Source organism: Echiichthys vipera (genome assembly GCF_963691815.1).
Source record: "Echiichthys vipera genome assembly, chromosome: 19".
Classification (NCBI taxonomy): domain Eukaryota; kingdom Metazoa; phylum Chordata; class Actinopteri; order Perciformes; family Trachinidae; genus Echiichthys; species Echiichthys vipera.
The window spans coordinates 28,208,170-28,229,296 of NC_139844.1; the positions used below are offsets into that span (position 1 = coordinate 28,208,170).

Sequence of the window (21,127 nt, forward strand, 5' to 3'; positions counted from 1 at the left end):
CCGTCTCCTTTAGAGACTAAACTTAACCGTCTCCTTTAGTGACTAAACTTAACCGTCTCCTTTAGAGACTAAACTTAACCGTCACCTTTAGAGACTAAACTTAACCGTCTCCTTTAGAGACTAAACTTAACCGTCTCCTTTAGTGACTAAACTTAACCGTCTCCTTTAGAGACTAAACTTAACCGTCTCCTTTAGTGACTAAACTTAACCGTCTCCTTTAGTGACTAAACTTAACCGTCTCCTTTAGAGACTAAACTTAACCGTCTCCTTTAGTTGTCTAAACTTAACCGTCTCCTTTAGAGACTAAACTTAACCGTCTCCTTTAGAGACTAAACTTAACCGTCTCCTTTAGAGACTAAACTTAACCGTCTCCTTTAGTGACTAAACTTAACCGTCTCCTTTAGTGACTAAACTTAACGGTCTCCTTTAGTGTCTAAACTTAACCGTCTCCTTTAGAGACTAAACTTAACCGTCTCCTTTAGTGACTAAACTTAACCGTCTCCTTTAGTGACTAAACTTAACCGTCTCCTTTAGTGACTAAACTTAACGGTCTCCTTTAGTGTCTAAACTTAACCGTCTCCTTTAGAGACTAAACTTAACCGTCTCCTTTAGAGACTAAACTTAACCGTCTCCTTTAGAGACTAAACTTAACCGTCTCCTTTAGAGACTAAACTTAACCGTCTCCTTTAGTGACTAAACTTAACCGTCTCCTTTAGAGACTAAACTTAACCGTCTCCTTTAGTGACTGAACTTAACCGTCTCCTTTAGTGACTAAACTTAACCGTCTCCTTTAGTGTCTAAACTTAACCGTCTCCTTTAGTGTCTAAACTTAACCGTCTCCTTTAGAGACTAAACTTAACCGTCTCCTTTAGTGTCTAAACTTAACCGTCTCCTTTAGAGACTAAACTTAACCGTCTCCTTTAGAGACTAAACTTAACCGTCTCCTTTAGAGACTAAACTTAACCGTCTCCTTTAGAGACTAAACTTAACCGTCTCCTTTAGTGTCTAAACTTAACCGTCTCCTTTAGAGACTAAACTTAACCGTCTCCTTTAGAGACTAAACTTAACCGTCTCCTTTAGTGACTAAACTTAACCGTCTCCTTTAGAGACTAAACTTAACCGTCTCCTTTAGAGACTAAACTTAACCGTCTCCTTTAGTGACTAAACTTAACCGTCTCCTTTAGAGACTAAACTTAACCGTCTCCTTTAGTGTCTAAACTTAACCGTCTCCTTTAGAGACTAAACTTAACCGTCTCCTTTAGAGACTAAACTTAACCGTCTCCTTTAGTGTCTAAACTTAACCGTCTCCTTTAGTGACTAAACTTAACCGTCTCCTTTAGTGTCTAAACTTAACCGTCTCCTTTAGAGACTAAACTTAACCGTCTCCTTTAGTGACTAAACTTAACCGTCTCCTTTAGTGACTAAACTTAACCGTCTCCTTTAGTGTCTAAACTTAACCGTCTCCTTTAGTGACTAAACTTAACCGTCTCCTTTAGAGACTAAACTTAACCGTCTCCTTTAGAGACTAAACTTAACCGTCTCCTTTAGTGACTAAACTTAACCGTCTCCTTTAGAGACTAAACTTAACCGTCTCCTTTAGTGTCTAAACTTAACCGTCTCCTTTAGAGACTAAACTTAACCGTCTCCTTTAGTGACTAAACTTAACCGTCTCCTTTAGAGACTAAACTTAACCGTCTCCTTTAGTGTCTAAACTTAACCGTCTCCTTTAGAGACTAAACTTAACCGTCTCCTTTAGTGACTAAACTTAACCGTCTCCTTTAGTGACTAAACTTAACCGTCTCCTTTAGAGACTAAACTTAACCGTCTCCTTTAGTGACTAAACTTAACCGTCTCCTTTAGTGTCTAAACTTAACCGTCTCCTTTAGTGACTAAACTTAACCGTCTCCTTTAGTCTAAACTTAACCGTCTCCTTTAGTGACTAAACTTAACCGTCTCCTTTAGAGACTAAACTTAACCGTCTCCTTTAGTGACTAAACTTAACCGTCTCCTTTAGTGACTAAACTTAACCGTCTCCTTTAGTGACTAAACTTAACCGTCTCCTTTAGTGACTAAACTTAACCGTCTCCTTTAGTGACTAAACTTAACCGTCTCCTTTAGTGACTAAACTTAACCGTCTCCTTTAGTGTCTAAACTTAACCGTCTCCTTTAGAGACTAAACTTAACCGTCTCCTTTAGTGACTAAACTTAACCGTCTCCTTTAGTGTCTAAACTTAACCGTCTCCTTTAGTGACTAAACTTAACCGTCTCCTTTAGAGACTAAACTTAACCGTCTCCTTTAGTGACTAAACTTAACCGTCTCCTTTAGTGACTAAACTTAACCGTCTCCTTTAGTGTCTAAACTTAACCGTCTCCTTTAGTGACTAAACTTAACCGTCTCCTTTAGTGACTAAACTTAACCGTCTCCTTTAGAGACTAAACTTAACCGTCTCCTTTAGTGACTAAACTTAACGGTCTCCTTTAGTGACTAAACTTAACCGTCTCCTTTAGAGACTAAACTTAACCGTCTCCTTTAGTGACTAAACTTAACCGTCTCCTTTAGAGACTAAACTTAACCGTCACCTTTAGACTAAACTTAACCGTCTCCTTTAGTGACTAAACTTAACCGTCTCCTTTAGAGACTAAACTTAACCGTCTCCTTTAGAGACTAAACTTAACCGTCTCCTTTAGTGACTAAACTTAACCGTCTCCTTTAGTGACTAAACTTAACGGTCTCCTTTAGTGTCTAAACTTAACCGTCTCCTTTAGAGACTAAACTTAACCGTCTCCTTTAGTGACTAAACTTAACCGTCTCCTTTAGTGACTAAACTTAACCGTCTCCTTTAGTGACTAAACTTAACGGTCTCCTTTAGTGTCTAAACTTAACCGTCTCCTTTAGAGACTAAACTTAACCGTCTCCTTTAGAGACTAAACTTAACCGTCTCCTTTAGAGACTAAACTTAACCGTCTCCTTTAGAGACTAAACTTAACCGTCTCCTTTAGTGACTAAACTTAACCGTCTCCTTTAGAGACTAAACTTAACCGTCTCCTTTAGTGACTGAACTTAACCGTCTCCTTTAGTGACTAAACTTAACCGTCTCCTTTAGTGTCTAAACTTAACCGTCTCCTTTAGTGTCTAAACTTAACCGTCTCCTTTAGAGACTAAACTTAACCGTCTCCTTTAGTGTCTAAACTTAACCGTCTCCTTTAGAGACTAAACTTAACCGTCTCCTTTAGAGACTAAACTTAACCGTCTCCTTTAGAGACTAAACTTAACCGTCTCCTTTAGAGACTAAACTTAACCGTCTCCTTTAGTGTCTAAACTTAACCGTCTCCTTTAGAGACTAAACTTAACCGTCTCCTTTAGAGACTAAACTTAACCGTCTCCTTTAGTGACTAAACTTAACCGTCTCCTTTAGAGACTAAACTTAACCGTCTCCTTTAGAGACTAAACTTAACCGTCTCCTTTAGTGACTAAACTTAACCGTCTCCTTTAGAGACTAAACTTAACCGTCTCCTTTAGTGTCTAAACTTAACCGTCTCCTTTAGAGACTAAACTTAACCGTCTCCTTTAGAGACTAAACTTAACCGTCTCCTTTAGTGTCTAAACTTAACCGTCTCCTTTAGTGACTAAACTTAACCGTCTCCTTTAGTGTCTAAACTTAACCGTCTCCTTTAGAGACTAAACTTAACCGTCTCCTTTAGTGACTAAACTTAACCGTCTCCTTTAGTGACTAAACTTAACCGTCTCCTTTAGTGTCTAAACTTAACCGTCTCCTTTAGTGACTAAACTTAACCGTCTCCTTTAGAGACTAAACTTAACCGTCTCCTTTAGAGACTAAACTTAACCGTCTCCTTTAGTGACTAAACTTAACCGTCTCCTTTAGAGACTAAACTTAACCGTCTCCTTTAGTGTCTAAACTTAACCGTCTCCTTTAGAGACTAAACTTAACCGTCTCCTTTAGTGACTAAACTTAACCGTCTCCTTTAGAGACTAAACTTAACCGTCTCCTTTAGTGTCTAAACTTAACCGTCTCCTTTAGAGACTAAACTTAACCGTCTCCTTTAGTGACTAAACTTAACCGTCTCCTTTAGTGACTAAACTTAACCGTCTCCTTTAGAGACTAAACTTAACCGTCTCCTTTAGTGACTAAACTTAACCGTCTCCTTTAGTGTCTAAACTTAACCGTCTCCTTTAGTGACTAAACTTAACCGTCTCCTTTAGTCTAAACTTAACCGTCTCCTTTAGTGACTAAACTTAACCGTCTCCTTTAGAGACTAAACTTAACCGTCTCCTTTAGTGACTAAACTTAACCGTCTCCTTTAGTGACTAAACTTAACCGTCTCCTTTAGTGACTAAACTTAACCGTCTCCTTTAGTGACTAAACTTAACCGTCTCCTTTAGTGACTAAACTTAACCGTCTCCTTTAGTGACTAAACTTAACCGTCTCCTTTAGTGTCTAAACTTAACCGTCTCCTTTAGAGACTAAACTTAACCGTCTCCTTTAGTGACTAAACTTAACCGTCTCCTTTAGTGTCTAAACTTAACCGTCTCCTTTAGTGACTAAACTTAACCGTCTCCTTTAGAGACTAAACTTAACCGTCTCCTTTAGTGACTAAACTTAACCGTCTCCTTTAGTGACTAAACTTAACCGTCTCCTTTAGTGTCTAAACTTAACCGTCTCCTTTAGTGACTAAACTTAACCGTCTCCTTTAGTGACTAAACTTAACCGTCTCCTTTAGAGACTAAACTTAACCGTCTCCTTTAGTGACTAAACTTAACGGTCTCCTTTAGTGACTAAACTTAACCGTCTCCTTTAGAGACTAAACTTAACCGTCTCCTTTAGTGACTAAACTTAACCGTCTCCTTTAGAGACTAAACTTAACCGTCACCTTTAGACTAAACTTAACCGTCTCCTTTAGTGACTAAACTTAACCGTCTCCTTTAGAGACTAAACTTAACCGTCACCTTTAGAGACTAAACTTAACCGTCTCCTTTAGTGTCTAAACTTAACCGTCTCCTTTAGAGACTAAACTTAACCGTCACCTTTAGTGTCTAAACTTAACCGTCTCCTTTAGTGACTAAACTTAACCGTCTCCTTTAGAGACTAAACTTAACCGTCTCCTTTAGTGACTAAACTTAACCGTCTCCTTTAGAGACTAAACTTAACCGTCTCCTTTAGTGACTAAACTTAACCGTCTCCTTTAGTGACTAAACTTAACCGTCTCCTTTAGAGACTAAACTTAACCGTCTCCTTTAGTGACTAAACTTAACCGTCTCCTTTAGTGACTAAACTTAACCGTCTCCTTTAGTGACTAAACTTAACCGTCTCCTTTAGTGTCTAAACTTAACCGTCTCCTTTAGTGTCTAAACTTAACCGTCTCCTTTAGTGACTAAACTTAACCGTCTCCTTTAGTGTCTAAACTTAACCGTCTCCTTTAGTGACTAAACTTAACCGTCTCCTTTAGAGACTAAACTTAACCGTCTCCTTTAGAGACTAAACTTAACCGTCTCCTTTAGTGTCTAAACTTAACCGTCTCCTTTAGAGACTAAACTTAACCGTCTCCTTTAGTGTCTAAACTTAACCGTCTCCTTTAGTGACTAAACTTAACCGTCTCCTTTAGAGACTAAACTTAACGGTCTCCTTTAGTGACTAAACTTAACGGTCTCCTTTAGTGACTAAACTTAACCGTCTCCTTTAGAGACTAAACTTAACCGTCTCCTTTAGTGACTAAACTTAACCGTCTCCTTTAGAGACTAAACTTAACCGTCACCTTTAGACTAAACTTAACCGTCTCCTTTAGTGACTAAACTTAACCGTCTCCTTTAGAGACTAAACTTAACCGTCACCTTTAGAGACTAAACTTAACCGTCTCCTTTAGTGTCTAAACTTAACCGTCTCCTTTAGAGACTAAACTTAACCGTCACCTTTAGTGACTAAACTTAACCGTCTCCTTTAGAGACTAAACTTAACCGTCTCCTTTAGAGACTAAACTTAACCGTCTCCTTTAGTGACTAAACTTAACCGTCTCCTTTAGAGACTAAACTTAACCGTCTCCTTTAGTGTCTAAACTTAACCGTCTCCTTTAGAGACTAAACTTAACCGTCTCCTTTAGTGACTAAACTTAACCGTCTCCTTTAGAGACTAAACTTAACCGTCTCCTTTAGTGACTAAACTTAACCGTCTCCTTTAGTGACTAAACTTAACCGTCTCCTTTAGAGACTAAACTTAACCGTCTCCTTTAGTGACTAAACTTAACCGTCTCCTTTAGAGACTAAACTTAACCGTCTCCTTTAGTGACTAAACTTAACCGTCTCCTTTAGAGACTAAACTTAACCGTCACCTTTAGAGACTAAACTTAACCGTCTCCTTTAGTGACTAAACTTAACCGTCTCCTTTAGTGTCTACACTTAACCGTCTCCTTTAGAGACTAAACTTAACCGTCTCCTTTTAGTGACTAAACTTAACCGTCTCCTTTAGAGACTAAACTTAACCGTCTCCTTTAGAGACTAAACTTAACCGTCTCCTTTAGTGACTAAACTTAACCGTCTCCTTTAGAGACTAAACTTAACCGTCACCTTTAGTGACTAAACTTAACCGTCTCCTTTAGTGACTAAACTTAACCGTCTCCTTTAGAGACTAAACTTAACCGTCACCTTTAGACTAAACTTAACCGTCTCCTTTAGTGACTAAACTTAACCGTCTCCTTTAGAGACTAAACTTAACCGTCACCTTTAGAGACTAAACTTAACCGTCTCCTTTAGTGTCTAAACTTAACCGTCTCCTTTAGAGACTAAACTTAACCGTCACCTTTAGTGACTAAACTTAACCGTCTCCTTTAGAGACTAAACTTAACCGTCTCCTTTAGAGACTAAACTTAACCGTCTCCTTTAGTGACTAAACTTAACCGTCTCCTTTAGAGACTAAACTTAACCGTCTCCTTTAGTGTCTAAACTTAACCGTCTCCTTTAGAGACTAAACTTAACCGTCTCCTTTAGAGACTAAACTTAACCGTCTCCTTTAGTGACTAAACTTAACCGTCTCCTTTAGTGACTAAACTTAACCGTCTCCTTTAGTGACTAAACTTAACCGTCTCCTTTAGAGACTAAACTTAACCGTCTCCTTTAGTGACTAAACTTAACCGTCTCCTTTAGAGACTAAACTTAACCGTCACCTTTAGAGACTAAACTTAACCGTCTCCTTTAGAGACTAAACTTAACCGTCTCCTTTAGAGACTAAACTTAACCGTCACCTTTAGTGACTAAACTTAACCGTCTCCTTTAGAGACTAAACTTAACCGTCTCCTTTAGTGACTAAACTTAACCGTCTCCTTTAGAGACTAAACTTAACCGTCTCCTTTAGTGTCTAAACTTAACCGTCTCCTTTAGAGACTAAACTTAACCGTCTCCTTTAGAGACTAAACTTAACCGTCTCCTTTAGAGACTAAACTTAACCGTCTCCTTTAGTGACTAAACTTAACCGTCTCCTTTAGAGACTAAACTTAACCGTCTCCTTTAGTGACTAAACTTAACCGTCTCCTTTAGTGTCTACACTTAACCGTCTCCTTTAGAGACTAAACTTAACCGTCTCCTTTTAGTGACTAAACTTAACCGTCTCCTTTAGAGACTAAACTTAACCGTCTCCTTTAGAGACTAAACTTAACCGTCTCCTTTTAGTGACTAAACTTAACCGTCTCCTTTAGAGACTAAACTTAACCGTCTCCTTTAGTGACTAAACTTAACCGTCTCCTTTAGTGACTAAACTTAACCGTCTCCTTTAGAGACTAAACTTAACCGTCACCTTTAGTGACTAAACTTAACCGTCTCCTTTAGTGACTAAACTTAACCGTCTCCTTTAGTGTCTAAACTTAACGGTCTCCTTTAGTGGTCTAATTTAACGGTCAGCAGTGAAACGATGAAAGAATTCCAGTTCTTTGAAAACATCAGAACTTTATTGTTTCGTCTTCGTACAAAAACACAAACTTCCTTTTTTTACAGAAACAAAAGACGACGTCACGACTGTCGGACATTCAATAATCCAGGATAATCCAGGATAATCCAGGATAATCCAGAATAATCCAGGATAATGCAGAATAATCCAGGATAATCCAGGATAATCCAGAATAATCCAGGATAATCCAGAATAATCCAGGATAATCCAGAATAATCCAGAATAATCCAGGATAATGCAGAATAATCCAGGATAATCCAGGATAATCCAGAATAATCCAGGATAATCCAGGATAATCCAGAATAATCCAGGATAATCCAGAATAATCCAGGATAATCCAGAATAATGCAGAATAATCCAGAATAATCCAGGATAATCCAGAATAATCCAGGATAATCCAGAATAATCCAGGATAATGCAGAATAATCCAGGATAATCCAGGATAATCCAGAATAATCCAGGATAATCCAGAATAATGCAGAATAATCCAGAATAATCCAGGATAATCCAGAATAATCCAGGATAATCCAGAATAATCCAGGATAATCCAGAATAATCCAGGATAATCCAGAATAATCCAGGATAATCCAGAATAATCCAGGATAATCCAGAATAATCCAGAATAATCCAGAATAATCCAGAATAATCCAGAATAATCCAGGATAATCCAGAATAATCCAGAATAATCCAGAATAATCCAGGATAATCCAGAATAATCTGGAGCACCTGAACTCGTCATCAACATGACGCCAGCAGAGGAAAAACACTTGAGACCCTTTCAAAATAAAATCGTCACAGCTCTTAAAGAAACATCCAGAAAAAGGAAGTTTTCTTTTACGTGTTCCAGCAGAATTATTGTTGTTGCTGTTGTTGTTATTGTTGTTGTTGATGTTGTTGCTGTTGTTGTTGCTGCTGTTGTTGTTGCTGTTGTTGCCGTTGTTGTTGTTGTTGTTGTTGATGTTGTTGTTGTTGTTGCCGTTGTTGTTGTTGTTGTTGTTGTTGTTGTCGCTCTCAGTTCTCTGGTTCTGGAAAAGCGTCTTTAGAAAACGCTGGTGACCGTCGTCGATTGTCATCGAGCCTCTTTCTCACAGGAAGGCACTGCTGCGACTTTTCACAATAAAACGTCTCAAACTCAAACGACACGACCACACTGTGACATTTAAAGGTCCTCTTGTTTCCGTGGCAACGCTTGTTTTTTATTCGTCCACAAAAACGTTTAAGAGCAAAACGAGTTGACCCCGGTGGACCAGAGGGTGGCCTCCTTACGCCTGCGACCTGATCCAGGATCAGAGGCTGGAGCTGCTGCCCCTGAGACCTGATCCAGGATCAGAGGCTGGAGCTGCTGCCCCTGAGACCTGATCCAGGATCAGAGGCTGGAGCTGGTGCCCCTGAGACCTGATCCAGGACCAGAGGCTGGAGCTGCTGCCCCTCGTGAGGCGTTCGCTGTCGGCTGGGACTTTGGAAGATCCGGATTCAACAGTTCCACTTTTGTCGTCCGTCACAAACACGTCACATTCACAGAGTTCACGAAACCTAAAGTCCTGCATCTGCACAGGTGACAGCGCCACGGGGACGCCGTCACTCCACGGGGACGCCGTCACTCCACGGGGACGCCGTCCGCGCTCTCCTGGGAGATCTCAGAGTCCAGGGAGTAGCAGGAGCTGCCGTTGTCCTGAGTGTCCCTGTTGGCCTCCTCAGAGAGCGCTGTGGCGCCGGAAGCGGCCCCGCCCCCTCCCCCGGGCTCCACGGCGCCCTCGCAGAAGTGGGCGGAGGCCTGGAAGAGCTGGCTGCACAGGCGGTTGTAGCGGTGGTAGCGTGACGGTTTGCCCGTGTGCGTGTACATGTGCTCCTGCAGCTGGCTCTTGTGGGAGAAGCGCAGGCTGCAGACGGCGCAGGCGATCTTACGTTTGCGAGAGTGGGGGGCGGTGGCGGTGGCGGTGGCGGTGGCGGCGGCGGGGCTGCCCCCCCCTCCTCCCCCCCGGCTCCTCCTCAGCTCTGCAGCCAGCTGGTTGGCGAGCGCCTGACTCTGTCTCAACGCCTCCTCCAGACACCCGGCGTCCAGCTGCTCCTGGGCCCCCGCCGGCCCCTCCTCCACGCCGGCGTCCAGCTCGGCGCCCTGCGACAGCCCCTCCATGAGGCGGGCGGGGTCGAGGGCGTGGCTGAACAGGTGCTCCCGCAGGTCCTCGGGGGACGAGCAGCGCTCGCCGCAGCGGGGACACAGCAGGACCAGCGCCCGGTCCCTGAACGGGAGGCTCTGACTGGGACTGCTGCCCCGGGACGGAGACCGCGCCCCCCGCCCCTCCTCGCCGTCCTCCCCCTCCCCCTCCCCCTCCTCCTCCTCCTCCACACGCTCCTGCTTGATGCGAGTCGAGATGTACGAGTCGTCTCCGGACGCCACGGAGCAGACGTTGCGGAGCGCCGAGGCCTGGCGGTCCGACGGGATCCCCTCCAGTCCAACGGCGAGGGACAGCTGGGAGCGGGCCCGCCCCCCCCGGCCGGAGGAGCGCCCGTCCTCGGGGGCCCCGCGGGACACGGCGCCGGTCTCGGGGGCTCCGGCCGCCTCCTTGTTGGCCAGCTGGGAGGAGATCTGGATGCCGTACAGGTTGGACATCCGCACCGTGTCGGCAGCGGCGGCGTCGGCGGCGCCCTCGCCCGGCGTGCGTCCCAGCTGGTGGGCGTGCAGGAACTTGAGGCCGTCCTGCAGCCGGGCCGGGTCCACGGGCTGCTGCGGGCACAGCCCCGTGTACATGACGTGCAGCAGGTAACTGAAGACGTCCGGCTGGATGTCTGTGGGCTGGATCTTTATGCACTCGCTGAGGACGACAACAACAACAGTAAACAACAACAACAACAACAGTAAACAACAACAACAGTAAACAACAATTTAATAAACAGAACTCTTTGCCCTGACCCTGACCCCGGTCCTGGTCTGGCTCTAGCCCTGGTTTGACCCTAACCCCGGTCCTGACCCCGGTCCTGACCCCGGTCCTGACCCTGGTACTGGTCATGGTCTGGTCATGTGTGGTCCTGGTCCTGACCCCGGTCCTGACCCTGACCCCGGTCCTGACCCCGGTCCTGGTCCTGGTCCTGGTCCTGGTCCTGGTCCTGGTCCTGGCCCTGGTCCTGGTCCTGGTCCTGACCCTGGTCCTGACCCTGACCCTGGTCCTGACCCCGGTCCTGACCCTGGTCCTGGTCCTGGTCCTGACCCTGGCCCTGACCCTGGTCCTGACCCCGGTCCTGACCCTGGTCCTGACCCTGGTCCTGACCCTGGTCCTGACCCTGGTCCTGACCCTGGCCCTGACCCTGGTCCTGACCCCGGTCCTGACCCCGGTCCTGGTCCTGGTCCTGACCCCGGTCCTGACCCCGGTCCTGACCCTAGTCCTGGTCCTGGTCCTGACCCTGGTCCTGGTCCTGGTCCTGACCCCGGTCCTGACCCTGGTCCTGACCCTGGTCCTGACCCCGGTCCTGGTCCTGGTCTGGGGGGCCCACCTGGACTGGTGGATGAAGATCATCTTGAAGTAGTTGGAGAAGGCGGCGAGCACGGCTCTGTGCGCTTTGAAGTAGACGTTTCCGATGGCGACGGTGCAGTCGCACAAAAACCCAAACTCCCTCTGAACGTTCAGCTGCTGCAGCAGGAAGAGGCTGTGGGGGGAGACCTCCATGCTGCAGGGGGGAGACAGGGGGGAGAGGGGAGAGAGACCATCACTACAGCAGGAAGAGGCTGTGGGGGGAGACCTCCATGCTGCAGGGGGGAGACAGGGGGGAGGGGGGGGGAGAGAGAGCATCACTACAGCAGGAAGAGGCTGTGGGGGGAGACCTCCATGCTGCAGGGGGGAGACAGGGGGGGAGGGGGGGGGGAGAGACCATCACTACAGCAGGAAGAGGCTGTGGGGGGAGACCTCCATGCTGCAGGGGGGAGACAGGGGGGAGACAGGGGGGAGAGAGAGCATCACTACAGCAGGAAGAGGCTGTGGGGGGAGACCTCCATGCTGCAGGGGGGAGACAGGGGGGGAGAGGGGGGGAGAGAGAGCATCACTACAGCAGGAAGAGGCTGTGGGGGGAGACCTCCATGCTGCAGGGGGGAGACAGGGGGGGAGAGACCATCACTACAGCAGGAAGAGGCTGTGGGGGGAGACCTCCATGCTGCAGGGGGGAGACAGGGGGGAGGGGGGAGAGAGAGACCATAACAGACACACACACAGACACACACAGACACACACACACACAGACACACAGACACACACACACACACACAGACACACACACACACAGACACACACACACACACACACACACACACACACACACACACACACACACACAGACACACACATATTAATGAGTTATGACCCGGTCTGTCCGTGACCTCTGACCTCAGTGAAGGTCACCTAACACACGTGCGCGCGCACGCTGATCCAAACCGGAAGCCGGTCACCCGCACGTCCACGTAACCCAGTTCCCCAGCTCCGCGCGTGCACGTGCTGTCGCTCGCGCCCGTGAGGCTGCAGCCTCCTCATCCTCCTCTGTCTCATTCACACGCACCTCCTCATGCACCTGCACACGCGCACGCACTACAGGCGCGTGCACACGCCCGTCCGCTTCCACACACACAGCGGCCTGTGTGCGTGCGTGCGGCGGTCACGCGCGCCGCCCGCGGTCCTACCTGGATGAAGCCGCAGATTCTTCTTCTCTGGAGCCGATTTGTTGCTGCCGAGGATCTCGCAGAGAGCCGCGGCAAGTCTCGCGAGAGGAGGGGTCAAAGGGGCTGATGACGTCATCCGACTGTCACCCAGAGATAGCACGAGATCAATAATAAAAATAAATAAATAAAAGTGATTAATGATCAATAATAATATTAAATAAATTAATAATCAATATAAAATGAATTCATTCATTTAAAAATGTTGTTTTTCACCTTTAATGAGGAAGAAAGCTCTGGTTCCTCCCCTCACCTGGGGTCCTGAAAGCTGGGTCAGGACCCACAGAACCAGGTCCAGGTCAGGACCCAAAGAACCAGGTCCAGGTCAGGACCCACAGAACCAGGTCCAGGTCAGGACCCACAGAACCAGGTCCAGGTCAGGACCCAAAGAACCAGGTCCAGGTCAGGACCCAAAGAACCAGGTCCAGGTCAGGACCCACAGAACCAGGTCCAGGTCAGGACCCAAAGAACCAGAACCAGGTCAGGACCCAAAGAACCAGGTCCAGGTCAGGACCCACAGAACCAGGTCCAGGTCAGGACCCAAAGAACCAGGTCCAGGTCAGGACCCAAAGAACCAGAACCAGGTCAGGACCCAAAGAACCAGGTCCAGGTCAGGACCCACAGAACCAGGTCCAGGTCCAAGCGTGTGAAGTGTGTTTCCTCAGGAGGGGGTCTGGAGTCTCCCTTAGAGAGAGGGGGAGAAGTTCAGCATCCGTGAGGAACTCGGAGTAGAGCCGCTGCTCCTTTGCGTTGAAAGGAGCCAGTTGAGGTGGTTCAGGATCATCTGGTCTGGATGAACCCTGGGCGCCTCCCTAGGGAGGTGTTCCAGGCACGTCCAGCTGGGAGGAGGCCTCGGGGAAGACCCAGGACCAGGTGGAGAGATTAGATCTCCACACTGGCCTGGGAACGCCTCAGGATCCCCCAGTTAGAGCTGGTTAATGAGGCCCGGGAAAGGGAAGTTTGGGGTCCCTGCTGGAGCTGCTGCCCCTGAGACCTGATCCAGGATCAGAGGCTGGAGCTGCTGCCCCTGAGACCTGATCCAGGACCAGAGGCTGGAGCTGCTGCCCCTGAGACCTGATCCAGGATCAGAGGCTGGAGCTGCTGCCCCTGAGACCTGATCCAGGATCAGAGGCTGGAGCTGCTGCGCCTGAGACCTGATCCAGGATCAGAGGCTGGAGCTGCTGCCCCTGAGACCTGATCCAGGATCAGAGGCTGGAGCTGCTGCCCCCGAGACCTGATCCAGGATCAGAGGCTGGAGCTGCTGCCCCTGAGACCTGATCCAGGATCAGAGGCTGGAGCTGCTGCCCCTGAGACCTGATCCAGGACCAGAGGCTGGAGCTGCTGCTGCCCCTGAGACCTGATCCAGGATCAGAGTCTGGAGCTGCCGCCCCTGAGACCTGATCCAGGATCAGAGGCTGAAGCTGCTGCCCCTGAGACCTGATCCAGGATCAGAGGCTGGAGCTGCTGCCCCCGAGACCTGATCCAGGATCAGAGGCTGGAGCTGCTGCTCCTGAGACCTGATCCAGGATCAGAGGCTGGAGCTGCTGCCCCTTTATTAATATATTTATGTTTATTGGTATAAAGTAATAAATGTGTAATAAAGTGATATAATAACGTTGTGTGGTGTCACGGCCAACAGAAGGAGGCTCGGGCTAAATGACTTGGTGAACGGCTGAACTTGAGGGTGGGGCGCATGCGCAGTAGCGTGCGCCCAGCCTCCTTCCATTGGCCGTGCTGTCTGTGCGGAAGTTGTTTCCAGCAGCAGCAGAAGAAGAAGAAGAAAAGGAAGAAGAAGAAGAAGAAGAAGAGGCGGAGGCTGTTCCGTCGTCTCGTCTGCCTGTGAGCACCCCACCGACCCTCCGGAGAGAACAGCCGGACCCCCCCCCGGACACACGCGCGCAGCAGCCGACAGCAGCAGCCTCTCCGCCGGCCTCCGGTGCCCGGTACCCACGGTGAGTGACCCGTCCGCCCGGCCGGGACGCACGGAACACGGCCTGCTGCGGTGTGCGGGGCGGGCTGCAGTGTGCGGGGGTGGCGGGACTGTTTGCGGGAGAGTGACGTCACTTGCGATATTTACCGGGACTACATCCGGTGTGACTTTTCAAACTAAAGCGCTCAGTGTTAACATTAAGTTAAATTAGGAGTCTAAAAGTGTGTTAAAGTGAACTCTAGGAGCATAAACGTGTGCTAAAGTGTCCTCTAGGAGCATAAACGTGTGCTAAAGTGTCCTCTAGGAGTCTAAACGTGTGTTAAAGTGTCCTCTAGGAGCATAAACGTGTGTTAAAGTGTCCTCTAGGAGCATAAACGTGTGTTGAAGTGTCCTCTAGGAGCATAAACGTGTGCTAAAGTGTCCTCTAGGAGCATAAACGTGTGTTAAAGTGTCCTCTAGGAGCATAAACGTGTGCTAAAGTGTCCTCTAGGAGCCTAAACGTGTGCTAAAGTGTCCTCTAGGAGCATAAACGTGTGTTAAAGTGTCCTCTAGGAGCATAAACGTGTGTTGAAGTGTCCTCTAGGAGCATAAACGTGTGCTAAAGTGTCCTCTAGGAGCATAAACGTGTGTTAAAGTGTCCTCTAGGAGCATAAACGTGTGTTAAAGTCTCCTCTAGGAGCATAAACGTGTGCTAAAGTGTCCTCTAGGAGCATTAACGTGTGCTAAAGTGTCCTCTAGGAGCATAAACGTGTGTTGAAGTGTCCTCTAGGAGCATAAACGTGTGCTAAAGTGTCCTCTAGGAGCATAAACGTGTGTTAAAGTGTCCTCTAGGAGCATAAACGTGTGTTAAAGTGTCCTCTAGGAGCATAAACGTGTGTTAAAGTGTCCTCTAGGAGCATAAACGTGTGCTAAAGTGTCCTCTAGGAGCATAAACGTGTGCTAAAGTGTCCTCTAGGAGCATAAACGTGTGTTAAAGTGTCCTCTAGAAGCATAAACGTGTGCTAAAGTGTCCTCTAGGAGCATAAACGTGTGTTAAAGTGTCTTCTAGGAGCATAAACGTGTGCTAAAGTGTCCTCTAGGAGCATAAACGTGTGCTAAAGTGTCCTCTAGGAGCATAAACGTGTGCTAAAGTGTCCTCTAGGAGCATAAACGTGTATTAAAGTGTCCTCTAGGAGCATAAACGTGTGTTAAAGTGTCCTCTAGGAGCATAAACGTGTGCTAAAGTGTCCTCTAGGAGCATAAACGTGTGTTAAAGTGTCCTCTAGGAGACTAAACGTGTGCTAAAGTGTCCTCTAGGAGCATAAACGTGTGTTAAAGTGTCCTCTAGGAGCATAAACGTGTGTTAAAGTGTCCTCTAGGAGCATAAACGTGTGTTAAAGTGTCCTCTAGGAGCATAAACGTGTGTTAAAGTGTCCTCTCGGAGCATAAACGTGTGTTAAAGTGTCCTCTAGGAGCCTAAACGTGTGTTAAAGTGTCCTCTAGGAGCATAAACGTGTGTTAAAGTGTCCTCTAGGAGCATCAACGTGTGCTAAAGTGTCCTCTAGCAGCATAAACGTGTGCTAAAGTGTCCTCTAGGAGCATAAACGTGTGCTAAAGTGTCCTCTAGCAGCATAAACGTGTGCTAAAGTGTCCTCTAGGAGCATAAACGTGTGCTAAAGTGTCCTCTAGCAGCATAAACGTGTGTTAAAGTGTCCTCTAGGAGCATAAACGTGTGCTAAAGTGTCCTCTAGGAGCATAAACGTGTGCTAAAGTGTCCTCTAGGAGCATAAACGTGTGTTAAAGTGTCCTCTAGGAGCATAAACGTGTGTTAAAGTATCCTCTAGGAGCCTAAACGTGTGTTAAAGTGTCCTCTAGGAGCATAAATGTGTGTTAAAGTGTCCTCTAGGAGCATAAACGTGTGTTAAAGTGTCCTCTAGGAGCATAAACGTGTGCTAAAGTGTCCTCTAGGAGCATAAACGTGTGTTAAAGTGTCCTCTAGGAGCATAAACGTGTGCTAAAGTGTCCTCTAGGAGCATAAACGTGTGTTAAAGTGTCCTCTAGGAGCATAAACGTGTGTTAAAGTGTCCTCTAGGAGCATAAACGTGTGTTAAAGTGTCCTCTAGCAGCATAAACGTGTGTTAAAGTGTCCTCTAGGAGCATAAACGTGTGTTAAAGTGTCCTCTAGGAGCATAAACGTGTGTTAAAGTGTCCTCTAGCAGCATAAACGTGTGCTAAAGTGTCCTCTAGGAGCATAAACGTGTGCTAAAGTGTCCTCTAGGAGCATAAACGTGTGCTAAAGTGTCCTCTAGGAGCATAAACGTGTGCTAAAGTGTCCTCTAGGAGCATAAACGTGTGTTAAAGTGTCCTCTAGGAGCATAAACGTGTGTTAAAGTATCCTCTAGGAGCCTAAACGTGTGTTAAAGTGTCCTCTAGGAGCATAAATGTGTGTTAAAGTGTCCTCTAGGAGCATAAACGTGTGTTAAAGTGTCCTCTAGGAGCATAAACGTGTGATAAAGTGTCCTCTAGGAGCATAAACGTGTGCTAAAGTGTCCTCTAGGAGCATAAACGTGTGTTAAAGTGTCCTCTAGGAGAATAAACGTGTGCTTAAGTGTTTTATCACTGAACTATATTCATGCTTTTATTGTGGAGGTCCACCCGCATGTACTTCCTGTGTGGTGCATGCTAGCCACCGTTAGCTTGTTGAAGCTAACCTCCGTGATCTCCATTTTAGCAGAGAGAGGCGGACTCTCCCTGCTCATCTCCCCGGGCACACGCGCCGCTCCGTCGGCCGGTTTAACGGTCCGTTACCATAGTTACCATAGTTACCATAGTTACTGTAAAGTGTGTGATAACATCATAAAGTTTCTGTGAAGTTTGAAACATATTTTTAAATCCAACCAAACTCCAGTTTAACTTAAACCAAACTCCAGTTTAACGGTGACCTTTGACCTCTGTGTCCTCTGACCCTTGACCTGTGACCTTTGACCTCCGTGACCTCAGACCTCATTGACCCTTGACCTCTGTGACCTTTGACCTCAGACCTCTGTGACCTCTGTGACCTCATTGACCCTTGACCTCTGTGACCTCTGACCTCCTTGTCCCCGTCTGCAGGACGATGGCGAGGCCGAGCCACAGCGATCACGTCCTCCAGCAGCTCAACAACCAGCGGGAGTGGGGCTTCCTGTGCGACTGCCTCATCGCCATCGGGGACATCTACTTCCGGGCGCACAAGGCCGTGCTGGCGGCGTGCAGCTCCTACTTTAGGATGATGTTCATCCGGGACCAGCAGGGCGGCGGGCGCCTGGACCTCAGCAACATGCAGATCAGCGCCGAGTGCTTCGACCTCATCCTGCAGCTCATGTACCTCGGGCGCATCGTGGTGGGCAGCTACGAGTTCGAGGAGCTGAAGGCGTCCATGGCGTACCTGCAGATGTACTACATCCCCGACTCGCTGGAGGACCTCCGAGACATCAGGAGCTCCAACCTCACGCCGTCCTCCTCCGCTTCCTCCTCCTCCAGTTCCTCCACCGGCGCCGCCAGCGGGAAAATGATGTTTGGAGTCCGCATGTACGAGCAGCAGAGGCCCGCCGCCGCCGCCGCCACCACACCGGAAGTGGAGCATTTACCCAAAGCGGTCAACAGCACCGCAGGGCGCCTTCCTGTCCCGGCGTCCGTTAGCAGACCGGCGGTGGCAGCGGTGGAGGAAGTGGCGGTCACCGCTCCTCTGATCGTGGCGCCACCAGTCGTGGACGGAGTCGCCGATCAGCCGTGTGACTTGAGAAAGAGGCCCGGCGGCGGCAGGAGTTCGGCTCTCAAAGACCGCCCTCGGTTCGGCCGCACCTACACCTGCGACGACTGCGGCTTCGTCTTCAGCTGCGAGAAACTCCTGATCGAACACATCCTGACCTGCACCAACCGCAAGGCCTTCCACCAGCCGCGGAGCAGCCACGAGGCCGACAACGACTCCAGCAAGGCCGAGAGCTCCGCCTCCGAGAGCACAGAGGAACACAAGGTCGTCTGTAAGGGCGAGGACGACTGGCCCGAGGCCAAGGCCGGCTCCGATCACGCCATCAGGTCGGTGGCAGCGGGGACGGACAGCGAGCCCGGGTCGACCAGGAGCATCTCCATCAAGACGGAACCAGAAGAAAGCGTCTTCCCTGAGATAGAGGTGGTGCGGGTCGGTGAGCACGCCACCAGAGAATGCAGAGCACGCTTCATCGACGCCTCGCGCCAAGAAAGGGAGCAGGCGGGGTCAGGCGAGCCGGAGCCCGGCGTCTCGGGCGTGGACAACAGCTGTGAGCCGTTTGAAGGCCACACGTCGAGCAGCGAAGCTTCAGGGATCCCTGCGAAGCTCCGGAAGGTCAAAGACGAGAAGCAGGACGCCGACTGCGCCCCCTGTGAACTGTGCGGCGCTCTGCTGACGGAGGAGGACAAGTCGGCGCACTACCTGTCCAACCACATGGGTCACATCTGCGCCTGTGGGCGGTGTGGCCAGGTGCTGATCAAAGGCCGCCAGCTCCAGGAGCACGCCGAGCGCTGTGGCGAGTCCCAGGGCGGCGAGTCGGAGGAGGACGAGGCGTCGCTGCTGGAGGAGCCGCAGGGGATGGAGGAGGGGCTCCTGGAGGCGTCCGACCTGGCCTGCCCTCACTGCGGCGCCCTGTTCCAGAACGAGAACCTGGCGCTGGAGCACGCCCTGTCCTGCCCTGAGCAGGATCTGTTCCGCCCGGTGCTGCTGGAAGAGGGCGGCGAACCCGATCACCGCCGCAAACACTTCTGCAGCATCTGCGGCAAAGGCTTCTACCAGCGCTGCCACCTGCGGGAGCACTACACCGTCCACACCAAGGAGAAGCAGTTCACCTGCCAGACCTGCGGGAAGCAGTTCCTGCGGGAGCGCCAGCTGCGGCTGCACACCGACATGCACAAGGGCATGGCGCGCTACGTGTGCCCCGTCTGCGACCAGGGGACCTTCCTCAAACACGACCACGTCCGACACATGATCTCCCACCTGTCGGCCGGGGAAACCATCTGCCAGGTGTGTTTCCAGATCTTCCCCGGAGGAGAGCAGCTGGAGAAGCACATGGACGTCCACCTGTACATCTGCGGCGTCTGCGGAGAGAAGTTCCGCCTGCGTAAAGACATGAGGAGCCACTACAACTCCAAGCACACCAAGAGACTATAGGAGCGCCGCGGCGGCCGCCATTTACCCGTGTTTGTTACTTAAAGACGCCGTAAGCGTGAGAACAAACGTGTGCACGCGAACACCAAAGAGACCACTTCTTAACCTGCACTTTGAAAGTACGCATAACCTAAACGGGCGTTCACACTGCGAGCAGGGGGCGGGGCCTCGCTCTGACACCAGGGGGCGGGGCCTCGTTCTGACACCAGGGGGCGGAGCCTCGTTCTGACACCAGGGGGCGGGGCCTCGCTCTGACACCAGGGGGCGGGGCCTCGCTCTGACACCAGGGGGCGGAGCCTCGCTCTGACACCAGGGGGCGGGGCCTCGCTCTGACACCAGGGGGCGGGGCCTCGCTCTAACACCAGGGGCGGAGCCTCGCTCTGACACCAGGGGGCGGGGCCTCGCTCTGACACCAGGGGGCGGAGCCTCGCTCTGACACCAGGGGGCGGGGCCTCGCTCTGACACCAGGGGGCGGAGCCTCGCTCTAACACCAGCGGCGCGGCTCAGAGCTGAGGATCTGTGAAGACGCTGCTGTTTGTCGGGCGTCTCTGGCCGAGGCGGCTAGCTAACTGAAGCTAACTGAAGCTAACCCCCCGGCTTGTGCTAAATGGAAGTGATGCTAATGCTAATGCTAACATTGGTTCTGATGCTTAAAAAAGAACAGAATTGAGCTTTTAGAGGAAGTGAGTCGTCGTGTTGTAGTGACGTCAGAACGTACAGGTGACGCCGCCTTCTTCTTCTTCTTCTTCTTCTTCTTCTTCTTTTGTTTCTTCTTCTTCTTCTTCTTCTTCTTCTTCTTCTTTTGTTTCTTCTTCTTCTTCTGTTGTGTTCCCGGCAGCCTCGGTGTCTAAAGGCAGGTCTCTGCACAGTTCAGAGTTATCTCCATTAAATCAGATCCACAGGAACAGAACTGCACCAACGGCGTCTGCGTTGAGCCCCTGGACGTGTCACGGAGAACTCCCATGACCTCATTTCCTTTGATTTTGAACGGCAGCTTTGATCTCCTTTGGTGTGAATGCACGTCACGGATGCTCTGGTTTACGTCGGCGCCTCCTCTCGATAAAGGACGGTAAATGTTGGAACGGTGACGCACCAAAGTGAAGGGCGCCGACGGAGCGACACGTCATGTCCTGGTGGTTCGGTCGCTGATGGTGTTGCTCCCAGTGTGAACGCACGCTCGGACGGACGGGCAGCTCCAGGACTCCAGACTGACGCGTCCTCAGGAGACGTGAGGTCCGGGTCTCCTGAGGTCGGAGGGCGGAGCCACCTGTCCGTCCACGTGTCTGTTTCAGCTTTGATGTCTTCTTATTCCCACAATACTAAAGTCTCTGAAGAGGAAACGTGTTGAGTCTTTCTTCTGCTTCAAACTCTCCTTCAGCGTCCGTCTTTAGGTC

At 49.3% G+C, this 21,127-nt stretch overlaps 2 protein-coding genes across 2 annotated transcripts; one reads left to right on the forward strand and one right to left on the reverse strand.

The window, feature by feature from the left end:
• Positions 1-9,546: 9,546 nt before the first annotated feature.
• zbtb25 (zinc finger and BTB domain containing 25) lies at positions 9,547-12,689 on the reverse strand (the record flags this gene model as incomplete). The annotated part of the gene is made up of 3 exons (XM_083934636.1): positions 12,613-12,689; positions 11,439-11,612; positions 9,547-10,762 (listed from the first exon to the last, which is right to left on the reverse strand). Exons 2-3 carry the CDS (start codon positions 11,609-11,611, stop codon positions 9,547-9,549), a joined length of 1,389 nt encoding a protein of 462 aa, XP_083790762.1. The 5' UTR covers position 11,612; positions 12,613-12,689.
• A 1,753-nt stretch (positions 12,690-14,442) lies between these two features.
• On the forward strand, positions 14,443-20,038 carry zbtb1 (zinc finger and BTB domain containing 1). Its single transcript, XM_083933973.1, has 2 exons — positions 14,443-14,600; positions 17,669-20,038. Exon 2 carries the CDS (start codon positions 17,673-17,675, stop codon positions 19,734-19,736), a length of 2,064 nt encoding a protein of 687 aa, XP_083790099.1. The 5' UTR covers positions 14,443-14,600; positions 17,669-17,672; the 3' UTR covers positions 19,737-20,038.
• Positions 20,039-21,127: the final 1,089 nt, after the last annotated feature.